General features: G+C 55.0%; 1 protein-coding gene across 1 annotated transcript; it reads right to left on the reverse strand.

The window, feature by feature from the left end:
• Positions 1 to 12869: 12869 nt before the first annotated feature.
• On the reverse strand, positions 12870 to 15901 carry LOC131395922 (basic salivary proline-rich protein 2-like). The gene is made up of 4 exons (XM_058527696.1): positions 15582 to 15901; positions 15351 to 15502; positions 13579 to 14232; positions 12870 to 13372 (listed from the first exon to the last, which is right to left on the reverse strand). Exons 1-4 carry the CDS (start codon positions 15899 to 15901, stop codon positions 12870 to 12872), a joined length of 1629 nt encoding a protein of 542 aa, XP_058383679.1.
• Between the last annotated feature and the right edge of the window lie 1194 nt (positions 15902 to 17095).

Below are 17095 nucleotides of genomic sequence, written 5' to 3' on the forward strand. Positions count from 1 at the left end.
TAACATACTGAATAAGCCTAATAAGTTTAGTATCTTCCTCCTTATAGGAAGAGAGCAAATGTCTTTGAGAAGTTCCAGGGCCCTTTGAAAATTCTCAAAGTAAAAAAAAAAAAAAAGGTAAAGAGATATATTTCAGGGTGGCCAAATCTTGATCTCCCACACCCACATAGAGCAACTGGAGGGATGTGCAACTGTGACATACAGCCATCTACTGGGGCTCTGGGGAAAAAGAAGAGGAGGATTGGCAATATAGATGTTAGCTCAGAGCCGGTCTTCCTCAGCAAAGAGAGGAGGATTAGCGTGGATGTTAGCTCAGGGCTGATCTTCCTCACACGCACACACACACACGCACACACACACGCACGCGCACACACACACACACACACACACACACACACAAATCCAGCCGGTCTCCTTCTACCTCATCCACTTGAGAAGAGTCGCTCTCCTCTAAAGACCTTATCCTCAATGACTTACTGCTGCCTCCCTTTCCCTGGCACAATTCTCTCCCTGGATGTGCCCCATCTTAGACTCGCACAGCACTTGCAGGTCCAGTTCCTTCCCCAGGTTTGGGAAGTTCTCAGCAATCATTTCTTTGAAGAAGCTCTCTGCTCCTTTCTCCCTGTCTTCTCCTCCCTCTGGGAGATTATAAGCCTTATGTTACTTTTCCTAATCGAGCTGGATATTTCTCAAAGAATTTCGTGGTTTTTTAAAAATCTTAGTTCTCTCTCCTCCTCTACCTGGAGCATTTCTAGGCTTCTATCGTAGACCTCACTAATTCTCTCCTCCATAGGGTCTGCTCTTTTTTTTTTTTTTTTTAATGCCTTTAACCTTATTTTTTAATCTCACTATTTGTGTCCTTCATATCTAGAGTTTCTGTTTGGTTTTTCTATTAGAGCTCCAATCTCTTTGTTGAAGTATTCCTTCTGTTCGTTAATTTTATTCTTGAGCTCCTCGAACTGTCCTTCTGTCTGAGTTTTTATGTAACTCGTTGAGTTTCTCTATGACAGTTGTTTTCTCTGTGTGTGTGTGTGTGTGTGTGTGTGTGTGTGTGTGTGTGTGTGTGTGAGGAAGATCGGCACTGAGCTGACATTCATGCCAATCCTCCTCTTTTTTTTTGTTCTGAGGAAGACCGGCCCTGAGCTGACATCTGTTGCCAATCCTCCTCCTTTTTTCCCCCCCTTTTTCTCCCCAAATCCCCAGGACGCAGTTGTGTGTCATAGTTGCACACCCTTCTAGTTGCTGTATGTGGGACGCCGCCTCAGCATGGCTGGACAGGCGATGCGTCGGTACGCGCCCGGACCCGAACCCGGGCCGCCGGTAGCGGAGCGCATGCACTTCACCGCTAAGCCACGGGGCCGCCCCCTAGGGCAGCTGTCTTGAGTTCTCTGTCAGATGGTCATCGTCTGTGACTTCGGGTTTGGTTTCTGGAGAGTTGTCATTTTCCTTCTGTTCTGCTGTGTTACTGTACTGTCGATCTTCATGCTGTTTGATGAATGGATCCTCTGCTGGGGCACATTTGTGGTAGTCACGGCCTTCTCTTATTTGGGTCAGGCTTCAGTTACTTTGGTTCTGATTGCCCGGGTCTTGTGTTCCTCCACTGGCTCTCCGTGGGCTCACACACTGCTGTCCCGTGCACCACCTGCACTGCTGTTCCCAGGTTGTCTTGGGGTGCCGGTTGCACTGCTGCCAGGGGTGCTGGGTTCACAGGTGTGCCGTCACTGGTGGGAGCCCAGGGACCCAGGGACTCATATGCGGCCCCCCCGGCTGGTGAAGCGGGGTTGGGTCACCGCTTCTGCTGTGGCTTCTAATGCTTCTGGCCACAGACTCCACCTGCCACGGCGGGGGCGGGGGTGACAGGGGGCTGTTTTTTCTGTTCCTGCCCCATCTGCTCACAGTTGTGCCGGTCGGGCCACTCCAAGTTCATGCGGGCAGGACTGCCACCGCTCGGTGGGTGCTCTCACAGGCCAGGCATCTGCCACTCCGTGAGTGTTTGCACGCAGGCTGGGCTGCCCCTGCCTCCACTCACAGTCACGCTGGCTGCAGCTTGAGGACCCATGTCCTGCATCGTCGCCACCGTCAGGAGGAAGGGGCCGCTTCCCTAGTTCCAGGGCTTCCCGAGGGTCCGGTCCACCCACCTTCAGATGTATAGCTGTGTGGGGGATCAGACTGGGCCAACCCAAAATGTGTCTCTTTGGCTTGATTGTTTTTAAGAACAAAAGACTCTGAAAGGAACTCTGACCTCCCCCCAACTGCCTAAAAGAATTTAAAATAGAAGGGGCTATTCCAGGGATGGACTAATGCCATCACATAACTTTAATGTCATGTAAAACATGTGTCTCAGCTCACCTTGTCTGTAGTTGGCCCATTTACGTTTCCAACGCCGTGTAAATTGCCTTCCTCCTCTTTGAAATCCCAAACCACTACCCCCAAGGTCCTCCTCTGTCTAAAAAGCTAAAGCTGAAGATAATATTTAAACTGGCAGCTCGGCCGTGTTGGTGAGTTGTTCCCTTTTCCTGAGTCTCTCCCGTGTATACACGTTCTAAAGCTTTGTTTGATTTTCTCCTGTTACTCCATCTCGTGTCGATTTAATTTGTAGCCCAGCCAGAAGGACCTAAAGACGGTAGAGGGTTTGCCTTCCTCCCCTACAGCCGCATGGATCTCTCAGCATCTTGTTGTGCTGTGTAGGGAATCCCTGTGTCGGTCAGTAGACGTCTGTTTGGTTGTACCTTAGAGGGGAGAGGCGAAGGGAACAACTCATGCCACCATGATGCTGACGTCACTCTGATAAACTTTTAGCAGGAGTTACATTTTATGGCATGTGTACTTATTTTGTGTGTGTGTGTGTGTGTGTGTGTGTGTGAGGAAGATCAGCCCTGAGCTAACATCCATGCTTGTCTTCCTCTTTTTTTTTTTTTTTTTTTTTTTTTTTTACTGAGGAAGACCGGCTCTGAGCTAACATCTAGTGCCAATCCTCCTCCTTTTTTTTTCACCCAAAGCCCCAGTAGATAGTTGTCTGTCACAGCTGCACATCCTTCTAGTTGCTGTATGTGGGACGTGGCCTCAGCGTGGCCGGAGAAGCGGTGCGTCGGTGCGCGCCCGGGATCCGAACCCGGGCCGCCAGCAGCGGAGCGCGCGCACTTAACCGCTAAGCCACGGGGCCGGCCCTGGCATGTGTACTTAAAACAACTTCCAAGATCTCTTTGGTAGCTTGAAACCTGGATGTTTGGCTACGTGAAATTAAGGGATAAAACATTAATTGAAGGGCCAGCCCCGCGGCTTAGCGGTTAAGTGCGCGCGCTCCGCTGCTGGCGGCCCGGGTTCGGATCCCGGGATCGCACCGACGCACCGCTTCTCCGGCCACGCTGAGGCCGGGTCCCACATACAGCAACTAGGAGGATGTGCAGCTATGACAGACAGCTAGCTACTGGGGCGTTGGGGGAAAAATAAATAAGTAAAATCTTTAAAAAAAAACATTAATTGAATAGCTAGATCGTTTCCAAATAGGATAAAATATTAGACCTTAACGACTAAATATAGGTTTATCCACTGTTGGCTTCTGAGGACAGAGAAACTAAAAGATGTTTGGGACTATTAATAAACATGTCTTGTGCTTTATGAAGAGTATGCTATGAAATGACATGTTTCTAAAAATTATAAAGTGTTCATAGGATTTGCCAAGCCACAAAATGCTAACGGACAAAACAGTTCACAGTTGCTTACCTCTTAGTTCTCACTAAAAATTAAGGTTTCTAGGCGTTATAAATTCTTTAATGAAGCCATCAATCAATCGATCAATCAATTAATTAAATTATCTGGGACATCGGCCCTGAGCTAACATCTATTGCCCATCTTCCTCCTTTTTTCCTTTTATTTTTTTCCTCCCCAGAGCCGCAGTAGATCGTTGTATGTCATAGTTGTACGTCCTTCCAGTTGCTCTATGTGAGATGCCGCCTCAGCGTGGCTTGATGAGCTGTGCGTAGGCCCGAGCCCAAGATCTGAACCGGTGGACCCCCGGCAGCTGAGGCGGAGCACGCAAACTTAACCGCTACGCCACTGGGCCGGCCTCTAAAAGTTCTAACTAATATATGTGACTGAAGCTACTAACAATTAATAAGGGAAACGTCTTTGTCTTCATGGAAAGGAAGATGGATGTTTTCAGTGAAGACGGTATAAAAAATAGCCATTCTTGTTTCTTTAAAAAGCCTGTGAAAAGTGTGTGGGGAAAAAACAACTCTGAGGAAAAAGTTTTGTGTGTGGTCAAGTTGGTTAAGATGGAGATGGATTTGATTCGGTAACTGAGTTTTAGTATCAGAAGTAAGCTGGTGCAAAATTAGAATTTGGTTTCCTCTTTCTTAAAAGCATAGTCTTCTCTAACTTCCAGTCTGCTCTTGTTAAGGAAATTGTATCAGGTTTTGCTTTACCTTTGAGTGAATCTACACCAAGGACAGGAATTCTATGTTTAGTCAAAATACTTTCCTAGGCTCAAAAAGGAAGAGGCCTCTGTATGCAGAGGACTAAGGTTTTGGCTTTTTACCCGTTTTACTCTCTCTGTTTGCCTTTTCAAATGTTTTTTTAATCTTTAATTTTCTTTTTTTGGCGGGGGGGCGGGGTAGGCCCTGAGCTGACATCTGTTGCCAATCTTCCTCTTTTTATTTTTTTTCTCCCCAAAGCCCTGCCACATATATTCTAGTTGTAAGTCCTTCTAGTTCTTCTGTGTGAGCCCACCACCGCAGCGTGACTACTGACTGAGAAGCGGCGTGGTTCCACGCCTGGGAACGGAACCTGAGCTGCCTGCCGAAGTGGAGCGCACCAAACTTTAACCCCTAGGCCATCAGAGCTGGCCCGATATTTTTTTGATTTCTCCATTGATCCAATAGCTGTTCAGTAGCCCGTTGTTTAGTTTCCACATGTTTGTGACGCGTACTGAGGCCCTGAGCTAACATCTATTACCAACCTTCCTCCTTTTTTCCTCTCTTTTTTTCTCCCCGGAGCCCCAGTAGATAGTTGTATGTATGTCATAGTTATACCTCCTTTTAGTTGCTCTATGTGGGACACTGCCTCAGCGTGGCTTGATGATCGCTGAGTAGGTCTGTCTGTGCCCAGGATCCAAACGGGTGAACCCTGGGCCGCTGAAGCAGAGTGTGTGAACATCACCGCTACGACACCTGGCCGGCCCCTCTGTTTGCCTTTCATAATCTTCTTTTCCTTTCTTTTTTGAGGGAAATAAGTGCACTGTTAAAAAAAAAAAATTTAATGGCAGAAGATCTACAAATATTTTTTTGTACTTTCATGGAACGGTTCAACGTCAACATTTACCTCATTTCAAACACACACACACACACACACACACACACACACACACACACACGCACGCACTCTCAGCGTGGCCTTGTACGGATGTACTGGAACTTGATTTCTTGAGTGGATGGCTGTGAAGTCTCTGCCTCCTACCCCCTACCATTTTTGTGGGTTTGCTTGTTTGTCGTGATGGTAAGGACTGCTGAAATCAGTATTCTTATCCCCACTCACTCATGCATTTGCACCCATGCTCCCCACCCCTGTGTGTTGTCTTTGGACCTTTTTTTGTGGCCCGTGCAGAGACACATTTTGTCTTTTAAACTTTGCTGTGGTCAAGTGTATCAGTCATTTCCTCAGTGGCCTCTGGGATTTGTCTGTCCGCCTTAGAAAGACCTTGTGGCCTGGAAGTGACAGGGTACAAACAATTCCTCCGTTCTTCCTCTGTCATTGTTGTCGTCCTCTGACGAGGCCTGCGTGGTTTCGGTTTGACAGTCCCCGCCCGCCACGTTTTCCGAAGCCCTCCCGGGAGCCAGGGAAGCACTCAGGCCACTCCGGGAAGCAGGTGCCGGCAGCCCCAGCCCCCCTGCTGGTGTCTCCGAGGGAATTTTCCACGTCTGCATCAGCCAGCCGGCCCGGCCCGGCCCAGGCCCGGCCCGGGAGTGGTGTGGGGAGTCTGTCTCCTTCCCAGCAACTGCCCCTCCCCCTCAGCTTTCCAAGTCCTCCTTCTGCGCCCGGGGTTGTGCCGTGCCGGCTGGGACCTCCGAGGTGGACGCCCGGGGGCCTCGCGGGACGCCCTCCCGGCCGCCCCAGGGTGAGAGTCATGATCCGAGGTGGGCCAGGACACGATCGGGGCGGTGGGCGGAGGCTGTGCACTCTCGCGGGCCCGCGCTCCGGATCCCTCCCTCCCTCCCTCCCGGGGACGTTTGTGCTGATTGTCCGGTGCCATCTAGCGGCCGCTTTTATATAGTTTCTGTGCTCCGGAGCTCCGGCGACATAGGCAAGGGAGGGGACTGTTGAAGGACAGGTTGACGCAAGTAATCCATAACCAATCTATAAATCAGAATTGGGGTGAGTTTATTATGAGCCAAATTTGAGGACCACATAGCCCAGGGCCTTCCTTCCCCAAGGAAGGAAGGGCGCCAAAGAAGTGGGGTGTACCGCGTGGTTATATACCGTCAGAGTGTCTATCGCACAGGATTGGAATGTCCCTTTTACAGCACTCACGAGATTGCCCGGCCTGCCTGCCGGGCCTGCCTACCCGGCACAGCGATTCACACAGCAATTGATGAACACTGCGGAGAGCAGGTCTGTGGTCCCCAGCTGGGTGGTCACAGCGGGTCAGCAATCAATCCTTAGCCTAGAGAGAGAGAGGCTTACCCTCCAGGAAATGCTGATGTGGGGGAAGTTACTTTAGCTTAAGGGCATTTATTCTTGTCTTTGTGGCCTAGTAAATGCCTAAAGCAGATAGACAATCTATGCTCAAAGGCCACATCTGGCCCTTTTGGAAAAACAAGGTCAGGCTGAATTCGTTTTACACCAAATGGCTTCCTCATATACTCCAGGATATCCTATTGCTTGCCATTTATTTATCAGACATCTGTGTGGTTTCCCATCCGGGGCTGTGATGAACAGAGCTGCTGAGAACATTCGTGTCCAGGATTTTTCGTGAATGAACATGAAAGTTCTCGGGCCGCTCGGGCGTGGTGTCCTCCAGAGCACCCTTGAGCTTGATGCCTGCCTCCCTAGAAGGACTCACAGGGCTCCACGAAGCTGACTTCCTGGAGCTCCACCTGAGACCGCACGGCCCGAGCCCCCCCCACCCCCCCCACGCCCCCCCCCCGACCCCACGCCAGAAATCACACTGGGGCCCTCAACCACCCAAGGCCCCAGCTAAACAAAGACACTCTTAGGAGGCAGGACGTTCCGAGGGCTTAGAGGTTGCAATTTTCTGTCGTCGTTTTTTTCTTGTCGTTGTTGCTGGTGAGTCTTGGAAACCCCCACGCTGTTTTCCGCAGTGGCCATGCCACTTTACATCACCACCAGGGAGGCGTGAGTGAGTGACTCGGCCTGTCCGTCCGCGACCTCGCTAGCAGTTTGATACTGTTCTCGTATTTTGCCGAAGGCATTCTGACAAATGTGTCCCGAGGATATCTCACTCCGATTCTCATTTGCATCTCCAGGAAACGGCTCACATCTTTTCACGTGCAGATTTGTAAATTCATCGGTTATCTCCTCCTCTCCATGTGAGATGCCTGCTCTGTCTTTCTGTTTATTGTGTATTTGGATTTTTTTTTTTCCCAAGATACTGCTACTGCATTTTGAGGGTTCTTTACAAATTCCAATCAGAGGTGTGGTTTGCACAGATTTTCTGCCCCCAGACTCTGTCCTTGGTCGTTTCGTCCTCTTAAGAGGGTGTTTCACAGAACCTAGGAGTTTAATTTTGATGATTTCCAATGTCTCCATTTCTTTTTATGGATCACGCTTCTGAGGTCAAGTCTTAAAATCTCTTTGCTGGCCCTGTACCCCCAATTCTTTCTCTTAGAATTCTTCCTCCTACAGCATGTTCTAGTTTTACTTCTTACATGGAAGTTGTTACTCCTGAGGTCCCGGTTGCCGTCACGAATGAAGCTCAACTCCCCTCTCTGCCTATTTCTCAAAAGGCCTGAGGCTGGACTACTGCTACAGATTCTTCTGATTTCGTGCTAAATGGACCCACCCGCACCCTCCCGTCCTGCCAGACCGGACCCTTGCACAAAAATCTCCACTTGAAGAGTGTTTTCACCTTAACCAGGACATAAACACCACCCGTGTCCCCACCACCACAAGCCCCCGCCCCTCCCCCGGCTCCCTCCCAACCCGTATAGCTAACACCCATGAAACAAAAATCTCCTGCTACCTCATCCACTTGAGAAGAGTCAGTCTCCTCTAAAGACCTTATCCTCGATGACTTACTGCTGCCTCCCTTTCCCTGGCACAATTCTCTCCCTGGATGTGCCCCATCTTAGACTCGCACAGCTCCACCGCTCGGGGGAGCTGGAGACGATATCCAAATTGGCTCAGACGGTAGCCTCCTCGTTTCAAAATGACCTACGCGTGACATCGGCCGTAAACGTGGTCCAGAAATCAGTGACTTTCGTGTGCCTCCGGTGAAATCCGGAGACCCTGGCATCTGGAACACATCTTCTCCACGTCCTTCAAACCTTTGCTCTCCCTCTTTACCCCTGATAGCCCGCCCGATGGTTCACGGGGAAATGAGATCCCGTCTGGCAAGAGCCGAGTCGTCTCCCCACCACGTGCGAAAAGAAAAGGCACGGGCCCACCCCCGCCCATCTTATCCTTCTTCACCCACACCATCGTGTCATAAAAATGAGTGCCCCAGAAAAACGTGTCCCTCCTCCTGTCAAAAGCTGAAACCTCGGGTCAAACACTGAGACGGAAAGGACGCTGGGGTATTGTTTTGAGCTACACACAGACGCTTTTAAAGAGGATGACAACAACAAACGAGCAAAACCTTACCCCCATCAGGGAGCAGGTGCAAGAATGGAGTGCTGACTGACCCTCCTTCTTTGCTTCCTGGAAGCAGGAGGTCGGTCAACCAACCAACCAACCACCCTCCCCCCCCCACACACACCCCGAGGAAGATGTCCTCTCTATCCCAGGAGGAGAGTGACGTTCTTATCTTATTGGCAAGGTCGGGAAGTTGAGGATGAGAGAATTCTGTACAAACGGACCTCTCGTTAACGATGTTTACTCTTCCAATCCACGAGCATGGAATATCTTTCCATCTCTTTCTTCTTCGATTTCTCTCAGTAACGTCTTATAGTTTTCAGCGTATAGGTCTTTCACCTCCTCGGTAAAGTCTGTTCCTTGCTATTTTCTTCTTTGTGCGGTGATTGTAAATGGGAGTGTATTCTCAACTTCACTTTCCACTAGTTTGTCGTTAGTGTGTCGAAATGTAACTGATTTCTGTCTGTTGATTTGTATCTTGCAACTCGACTGTATTTGTTGATTATTTCCAGGAGGTTTTCGGTGGATTCCTGAGGGTTTTCTATATAGAGAATCGTGTCACCCGCCAATAGTGAGAGTTTCACTTCTGCCTGTCCGACTTGGATCCCTTTTATTTCCTTTTCTTGCCTCATCGATCTGGCTCAGACTTCCAGGAGTATGCCGAATAAGAGTGGTGAGAGCTGGCATCCTTGTCTTGTTCACGTTCTCAGAGGAATGGCTTTCAGTTTTTCTCCGTTGAGTATGAGGTTGGGCTGTGGGTTTGCCATGTGTGGCCTTCATTCTGTTGAGGTACTTTCCTTCCATGCCCATTTTCTCGAGAGTTTCTATCATAAATGGATGTTGGATCTTGTCCAATGCTTCCTCTGCCTCTATTGAGATGGTCACGTGGTTTTTATTCCTCATTTTGTTAACGTGGTGTGTTCACCTTGATTGATTTGTGGACGTGGAACCATCCCCACATGCCTGGAATAAATCCCGCTGGGTCGTGGTGGATGATCCTTGGGATGTGTTGTATTCGAGTCGTTAATATTTCCCTGAGGATTTTTGCATCGATGTTCATCAGTGATATTGGCCTGTATTTTTCTTGTTCTATGCTGTCCTTGTCCGGTTCGGATGTCAGAGTAATATTGGCCTCGTAGAATGAGTTAGGAAGCTTCCCCTCCTCTTTAATTTTTTGGAAGAATTTGAGAAGGGCAGATATTGAGTCTTATTTGGATGTTTGGTAGAACTCACCAGGGGAGCTGTCTTGCTCTGGACTTTTCTTTTCTGAGAGGTTTTTGATTACCGTTTCAATCTCTTTACTTGTGATTGGTCTATTCAGATTCTCTCTTCTTCTTCTTCTTCTTCTTCTTCTTCTTCTTCTTCTTCTTCTTCTTCTTCTTCTTCTTCGTCTTCTTCGTCTTCTCCTCCTCCTCCTCCTCCTCCTCCTCCTCCTCCTCCTCCTCCTCCTTCTTCTGGAGGAAGATTGGCCCTGCGATAACATCTGTTGCCAATCTTCCTCTTTTTTCTCCCCAAAGCCCCACTACATAGCTCTGTATCATAGTTGTAGAGTTGTAGCTCTTCTATGTGGGACGCCACCTCAGCATGGCTTCATGAGCGGTGAGTAGGTCCACACCCAGGATCCGAACCAGGGAACCTGGGCCACCACAGCGGAATGGGTGAACTTAACCGCTACGTCACCGGGCGGGCCCTCTCTCTTTCTTCTTGATTCAGTTTTGGGAGGTCGCAGGATTCTAAGAACTTATCCATTTCTTCTAGGTTATCATCCTGTCTGTGGGCGTATAGCTTTTCATAACAGTCTCTTATAATCCTTTGCATTCCTGTGGTGTCTGTTGTAACTTCTCTTCTTTCCTTTCTGATTTTATCTATTTCAGTCTTCTCTCTTTTTTTCTCAGTGATTCTGGCTGAGGGTTTGCCCATTTTGTTTATCTTCTCAAAGAACTGGATCTTAGTTTCCTTTCTATTTTATGTATGTATTTTTTTAGTCTCTATTTCATTAATGTCTGCTGTGATTTTTATTATTTCCTTCCTTCTACTGACTTTGGGCTTTGTTTGGTCTTTTTCTAGTTCCTTTAGGTATAGGGCAAGCTTGTTTATTTGAGATTTTTCTTGTTTGTTGAGGTAGGCCTGTTTTTCTATTCATTTCCCTCTTAGCGCTGCTTTTGCTGCAGCCCATAAGTTTTGGTATGTTGTGTTTTCATTTTGATTTGTCTCTAGGTATATTTTTTTAACTCTAGTGAGGGATTACTATTTTTTTTGGGGGGGGGCCTGGGAAACATTTGCCCTGAGCTAACATCTGTTGCTCATCTTCCTCTTTTTATTTACTTCCTCCCCAAAGCCCTGATACATAGTTGTCTATTCTAGTTGTAAGTCCTTCTAGTTCTTCTACGAGAGCCACCACCACGGCATGACTACTGACCAAGGAGTGGCGTGGTTCCACGCCTGGGAACCGAACCTGGGTTGCCGAAGTGGAGTGCACCAAACTGTAACCCCTAGGCCGTCATGGCTGGCCCAACGTTTTCTGATTTCTCCTGTGATTTCCTCATTGATCCAACAGTTGTTCAGTAGCCCGTTGTTTAGTTTCCACATGTTTGTGACACATATTGAGGCCCTGAGCTAACATCTATTAACAATCTTCCTCCTATTTTCCTTTCTTTTCTCCCCAAAGCCCCAGTAGATAGTTGTATGTCATACTTGTCCATTCTTCTAGTGACTCTATGTGGGATGCCACCTCAGCACGGCTTTAAGAGTGGTGTGTGTGTCTGAGCCCGGGATCCGAACCAGTGAACCCTGGGCCACTGAGGTGGAGCATGCGAACTTAACTGCTACGTCACTGGGCGGTCCCCTAAAAGTTCTAATTAATGTATGTGATTAGGGGGCCGGCCCTGTGGCGTAGCGGTTAAGTGCTCCCGCTCCGCTGCTGGCGGCCCGGGTTCAGATCCCGGGCGCACACCGACGCACGGCTTGTCAGGCCATGCTGTGGCGGCATCCCACATAAAGTGGAGGAAGATGGGCACGGATGTTAGCTCAGGGCCAGTCTTCCTCAGCAAAAAGAGGAGGATTGGCATGGATGTTAGCTCAGGGCTGATCTTCCTCACACACACACAAAAATATGTATATGTGACTAAAGCTACTAAAAATTAATAAGGGAAACACCTTCATATTCAAGGAAAAGGAAGAAGGGTGTTTTCAGTAAAGACGGTATAAAAAGTAAAGTTTTTTTAAAAAATAACTTTATTTATTTTTCCCCCAAAGCCCCAGTGGATAGTTGTATGTCATAGCTGCACGTCCTTCTAGTTGCCGTACGTGGGATGCGGCCCCAGCATGGCCGGAGAAGCGGTGCGTCGGTGCGCGCCCGGGATCCGAACCCGGGCCGCCAGTAGCGGAGCGCGCACACTTAACCGCTAAGCCACGAGGCCCGCCCGGTCAAGGGTCTTTTGTGTGTTTGCTTGCTTGCCTGTGGATGTTCAGTCGCCCTACTCCCATTTGATGGAGAGGCCATCTTTTTACTCCCGTGGGTTGCTTTTGCATGATGGCCAAAATTCAGTTTTGGCAGGTTTGGCCGGTTCTGTGAAACAATTAATGTTATTATTTTTAACCGGCAAAAGATCTACAACTTTCTTCGTGAAACAATTAATGTTATTATTTTTAACCGGCAAAAGATCTACAACTTTCTTCGTGAAACAATTAATGTTATTATTTTTAACCGGCAAAAGATGTACACCTTTCTTCGTTTTCTAGTTTCAGGGAACAGTTCAACAGGTATCTCATCTCAAACACACGCACGTGCAGACGCACACACACACACTCGCAGCGTGGCCTTGTACGGACGTACTGGAACCTGATCTGTTGAGCGGATGGCTGTGAAGTCTCTTCCCCCACCCCCCACCACTTTCTGTGGGTCTGCTCGCTTGTCACGACGGTAAGGACCGCTGACATCGATGTTCTGGTCGCCACTGGTGCATTTGCACCCACGCTCCCCAGCCCCGCGCGCTGTCTCGGGACTGTGTCGCGGCCCGCGCGGAGGGAGACACGTTCGTGTCTCTTCAACCTCCGTGCGGTCAGGCGTCGCCGTCGTTTCCCCGGCGGCCTCTGGGCTTTGCCTGCCCGCCTTGGGAAGCCGTCGCGGGTTGGAAGTGACGGGATGCGGACAGTTGCTCCGTCGTTCCCCTGTCGTCGTCGTCCTCTGACGACTCGCCCGGTTTCGTTTTGGCGGTGCCCCGCCCGCCGCGTTTCCCTGAGTCCTCCCGGGAGCCCGGGAAGCGCCCGGGAAGCGCCCGGGGCCACCCCGGGAAGCCAGCCGGTGCCGGCAGTCCCGGCGCCCCTGCTGGCGTCTCTGAGGGAATGTTCCCCGTCCCCTCACGGGCGAGCGCCCGAAACACACACGTTTTCCGAGTCCCTCTCCGGCGGCCGGGGTCGCGCCGTGCCGGCTGGGAGCCCCGAGGCGGATGCCCCCTGGCCGCGCCGGGCCGGGAGATGGGACCCGGGGTGGGTCGGGACGGGGTCGGGCCGCCAGGCGGCCCGGCTGCGCGCCCCGGCCGGCCAGGGATCCGGATCCGTCCCGCTGACGTTCGCGCCGGTTGTCCGGTGCCACCTGGCGGCCGCTTTTATATCGTTTCTGTCCTCCGGAGCTCCGGCGACCTCGGCAAGGGAGGTGACTTGGCCGCGGTGACCGAGGCGGAGTTCCGGGAGGCCGGTGGCAGTGGCGGGATCGGTCCCGGTCGTGCCGGGGCGCGGGCGCGTCGTCCGCCGGGCGGAGATTGGACGTGCAGGAGAGTGTGGGGAGGTGGCTGTCGCCGCGCTCCTCGAGGCCGGCGGGTGTGCGGGGCCGCCCGGACGGGTCGACCAGCAGACGCCGGTGCCACTGCGACCCTCGGGGACCGACCGGGGCCGGCGAGGTGGGGGGGGAGTTCCCGAGCCCGGCTGGCGTCCCCCGTGCGGCCCGGGTCGTCGGGCCCTCCGTGTCACCGGTTTCTTGCTCGCGCCCCGCTCCGGAGGTCGGGGACCGGCCCGGGCCTTGCGGGGAGGCCCGTGGAGGGCGAGACGGCGGCGGCTCGGCCGCGTGCACGGGTGGCTCCGGGTCGTCGGACTCGACTTTTCTCACCGCGTTTTCCGAGTCCCGCTCTGGCGGTGGGGACCGACCGGCCCGGGCCGTCCGTGGTGGCGGCCCGGTCGTCGGAGGCGACTCCGAGGGATGTTTTTCAAGTCCCACTCCGGAGGAGAGCGCGGACCGGCCCCCGCCCTCGAGGGTGGGCCGGGGAGAGGGCGTCCCCGTCCCGGACACGTGACCGCGTGGGTCCGGGTCGTCGCACTGGATTTCTATCGCCAAGTTTTCCGAAAGCCTCTGGGTCCGGAGGTGGGGACCGGCTCGAGAGGCAGGTGGAGCCCCGGGTGGGGTAGGGGGGCACGTGGACGGACGCCGGCCTGCCCGGGTGGGGCCCGGTCGCCTGGGGCGCCTCTGAGGAATCTTTTTTTTCCCCAAGTCCTGCCCCGGAGAGGAGGATGGACCGGCCGCCTGCCCTCGAGGGCGAGACGGCGAGGGTGTACCCGGCCGGGCGCGGGTCCCGCGTGCCCCCGCGCCCCCTCTGCCGCCGCACTTCCGGGGTCGACCAGATGGTCGCGGGGGCTCCGGGGCTGGTGGCGATGGGGTGGTGCCGGGGGCCTGGTGACCGGGCCCGTGATCCAAGGGGTGCCGCCGTGATCCGTGGGTGGGCCCCGTCGCCTGGTGCGGCCATTCTTTCGCCCGAAATGGTCGTTTTTCGCTGCCAGATAGGTGCTGACACGCTGTCTCCGGACGTTTGTCGCCTGGGAGTCGTTGGGCCTCTGGACGCGCGTGGCGGGGCTCCGGGCTGTGACCGTGGGGTGGAGGCCCGGTTCTGCCCCTGCCACTTGAGCCCGCCCGCCTGGGCTGGGCCTGCGCGCCGGCTCCTGTGCGTCCCAGGTGTCCCGATCCGCGGTGCCGCCTCCGGTCTCCAGCACCCGAGGGCGGCGGGGGAGGTGGCGCGGGTCCTCTACCCGGTGCGCTCCCCGCCGCAGGCAACCCCGGTGCGGTCGCGACTACCCCACGCCTCGGGCTCCCGCGCCACCGCGTGTCAGGCGTTCACCTCCTGGGGTCGTGGCCCGCTGCTGCACGACTCGGGGGTGGGGGGGAAGCGGTGAGGCTGAGGCAGTCTCTCCCTCGGTGACTGCCGCTGTTCTTGTCGTTGTCTCCGTGAGGCGTGTCGCGCCGCGGTGATCGATGTTGTGATGTCGCGCTCTCCTGGGCCGGGCCTAAGCCGTGCCAGGCGAGGGACGGGCGTTTGTGTCAAACGGGCCCGCTCTTCTCGCTCTGCCCACGGGCCCCTCGCCTCTCCTCCCCGCCCGTCGGTGGTGTGTGGAAGGCAGGGGTGCGGAACCCGGCCCGACCTCGCTCTCCCGCCCTCTGCCTTGTGGCGTCGGTGGGGCCGAGGTCTTTGTGACGCAGTGGACACTCCGTGTGGCCTCTCGGCCGCGTCTGGCGAGTGGGCCTCCCCGAGGTGGGGTGGGCCGTGCCGCCGCCGCACCACACGCTCCCCCGGGTGTGTGGGTGTGTGTCGCCCGGTCCTTGGTGGTGCCCCTGGAGCGCTCCAGGTCGTCCGTCAGGTGCCTGAGGACGAGCGGTGGTGTCGTTTCCCGTTTCCAGCGACCCCTTCGTGTCACCGCTACGACGGTGTGTCTGAGGCGAGACGGGGGTCCAGTCGGTAGGGGAGGCATGCCCGTTTCCCCTCGCGGGGGCGGGTGCCTCGTCGTCCCACCGGCCTGCCGCGTGGAGACTGACTGGCTGGGTGCACGCCGTGTGTCCTCCGTCGCTGGGGCTGGCACGCGGGTGCGTTGAGCGATCTCGGCGGGCCGAGCCAGCGGCATGGCGCTGGCTGTCTTTCGAGGGGTGCCGGTTAGCTGGCACCTCCTTTGGGCTCTCTGCTTCTTTGTCGGTTTCACCTGACGGAAGCTCTGAGTTCCAGGCGTCGCGGGTGCCCCGTAAAGCTTCGATGAGCCCCGTGATGTCAGACGAGAGGAGGAGCCCGTGGAAGCGCGGGCTCGTGGCCCTGACCGCGAACGCTCGGATTTGCCCCATGCTTACCCATACCGCAGACCCCCGCATAGCCCCGGCACCCAGGAGTGCAGTGCCCTCGCGGTCCCGACGGGGGACGATGGGTGGGTGCGACGCGCCCTCGGCGAGAAAGCCTTCTCTAGCGATCCGAGAGGGTGCCTTTGGGGTTCCCGGATCCCCCAGCTGCTGCCCCTCCTTCTCCGCGCGTGGTAGCCGGTGGTGTGACCACCGTTTGCGTGTGGGCAGAGCCGCCCTTTGCCTACCGCGGCCGGCGCCTCCCCTCACCGAGTCGGGGGAGGGTCCCGCCCGGCCCGGCCGGCGTCCGGCGTCCGGCGCGGGGCCGCGCGTGCGCGTGGGCGTGCGCGCGGCCCGCCCGCCGCGTGCCCGGGGTGTGGGGCAAGAGCCCCGTCCGGGCGCCGCCCGCTCTCCCGCGGGGAGCGGCTAGCTCTCCGCCCGCTCCCGTGACGAGCCGCAGCCGGTGGTGGTGTGCGGGCACGGTCCGGGGTACCGCGCCCCGGGCGTGTGTTCCCTCGGGGGCGCGAGCCCCGGAGCGGGCCAGGCGGATGGACGGGGTGGGCGGAAGGGACGGCTCCCGCGGTGGGGGCGTCTCGCAGAGGCCCCGGCGGTGGGGCCGAGCCGAGGGAGGCGCAAGGGTGGCCGAGGCCGGCCGGCGTCACGGGCGTCACGGGACCGCCTCTGAGTGTCTGTGGCGGTGGGATCCCGTGCCTGTTTTCCTGGTGGCCCGTCCGCGCCCGAGGCCTTCCCCGGGCCGCCTCCCTGCGTGCCCGCTGCCCTTCCTCGCGGTCCCTGGCGTGCGCGCGCCGTCCTCCCCGTGCGCGCCGACCTCCCCCTGCCCGGACAGGTGCCCGACCGCAATGGCCACCGCCTGGGACCCGAACGGGCCTCGCCGCGCGGGTGTCGCCTCCGGCTACCAGGGCCGGTGGTGTCCCCGGGTGAGGTGCTCTCGGTCCCGACGGGGGGGTTTGGCCGTGCCGGGTCATCGGCCGGCGGGGGATGTCGTCGCGTGTGCGGGAGAGTGTTGGCCGTGGTGGTGGCCGGGCCGGGCACCCCCGCGAGAGGTGCCGGGGTTTCCCCGAGGCCCGTCGATGTCCCGGGTGCCGCGGGACCGCTCCTCGTGCTGGAGGACCCTGGCGGTGAGATCCCGTGTGTACCCCGGCCGTCGACTCGCCCCCGGAGGTTCTTTTTTCCCGTCTCCTT

The sequence above is a fragment of the Diceros bicornis genome, chromosome 32 (genome assembly GCF_020826845.1).
Source record: "Diceros bicornis minor isolate mBicDic1 chromosome 32, mDicBic1.mat.cur, whole genome shotgun sequence".
Lineage (NCBI taxonomy): Eukaryota > Metazoa > Chordata > Mammalia > Perissodactyla > Rhinocerotidae > Diceros > Diceros bicornis.

Bases quoted from the DNA above. Each gene is read 5' to 3' on its own strand.
- LOC131395922 (XM_058527696.1), bottom strand. From the start codon at position 15,901: ATGGGGCAAATCCGAGCGTTCGCGGTCAGGGCCACGAGCCCGCGCTTC. The intron at 14,233-15,350 runs GTGCGGCGGCGG...CCACCCGGGCAG, and splicing joins CACACCCGGGGGAGCGTGTG to GCCGGCGTCCGTCCACGTGC. The intron at 13,373-13,578 runs GCACGTCCAATC...CGCGAACGTCAG, and splicing joins CCACCTCCCCACACTCTCCT to CGGGACGGATCCGGATCCCT.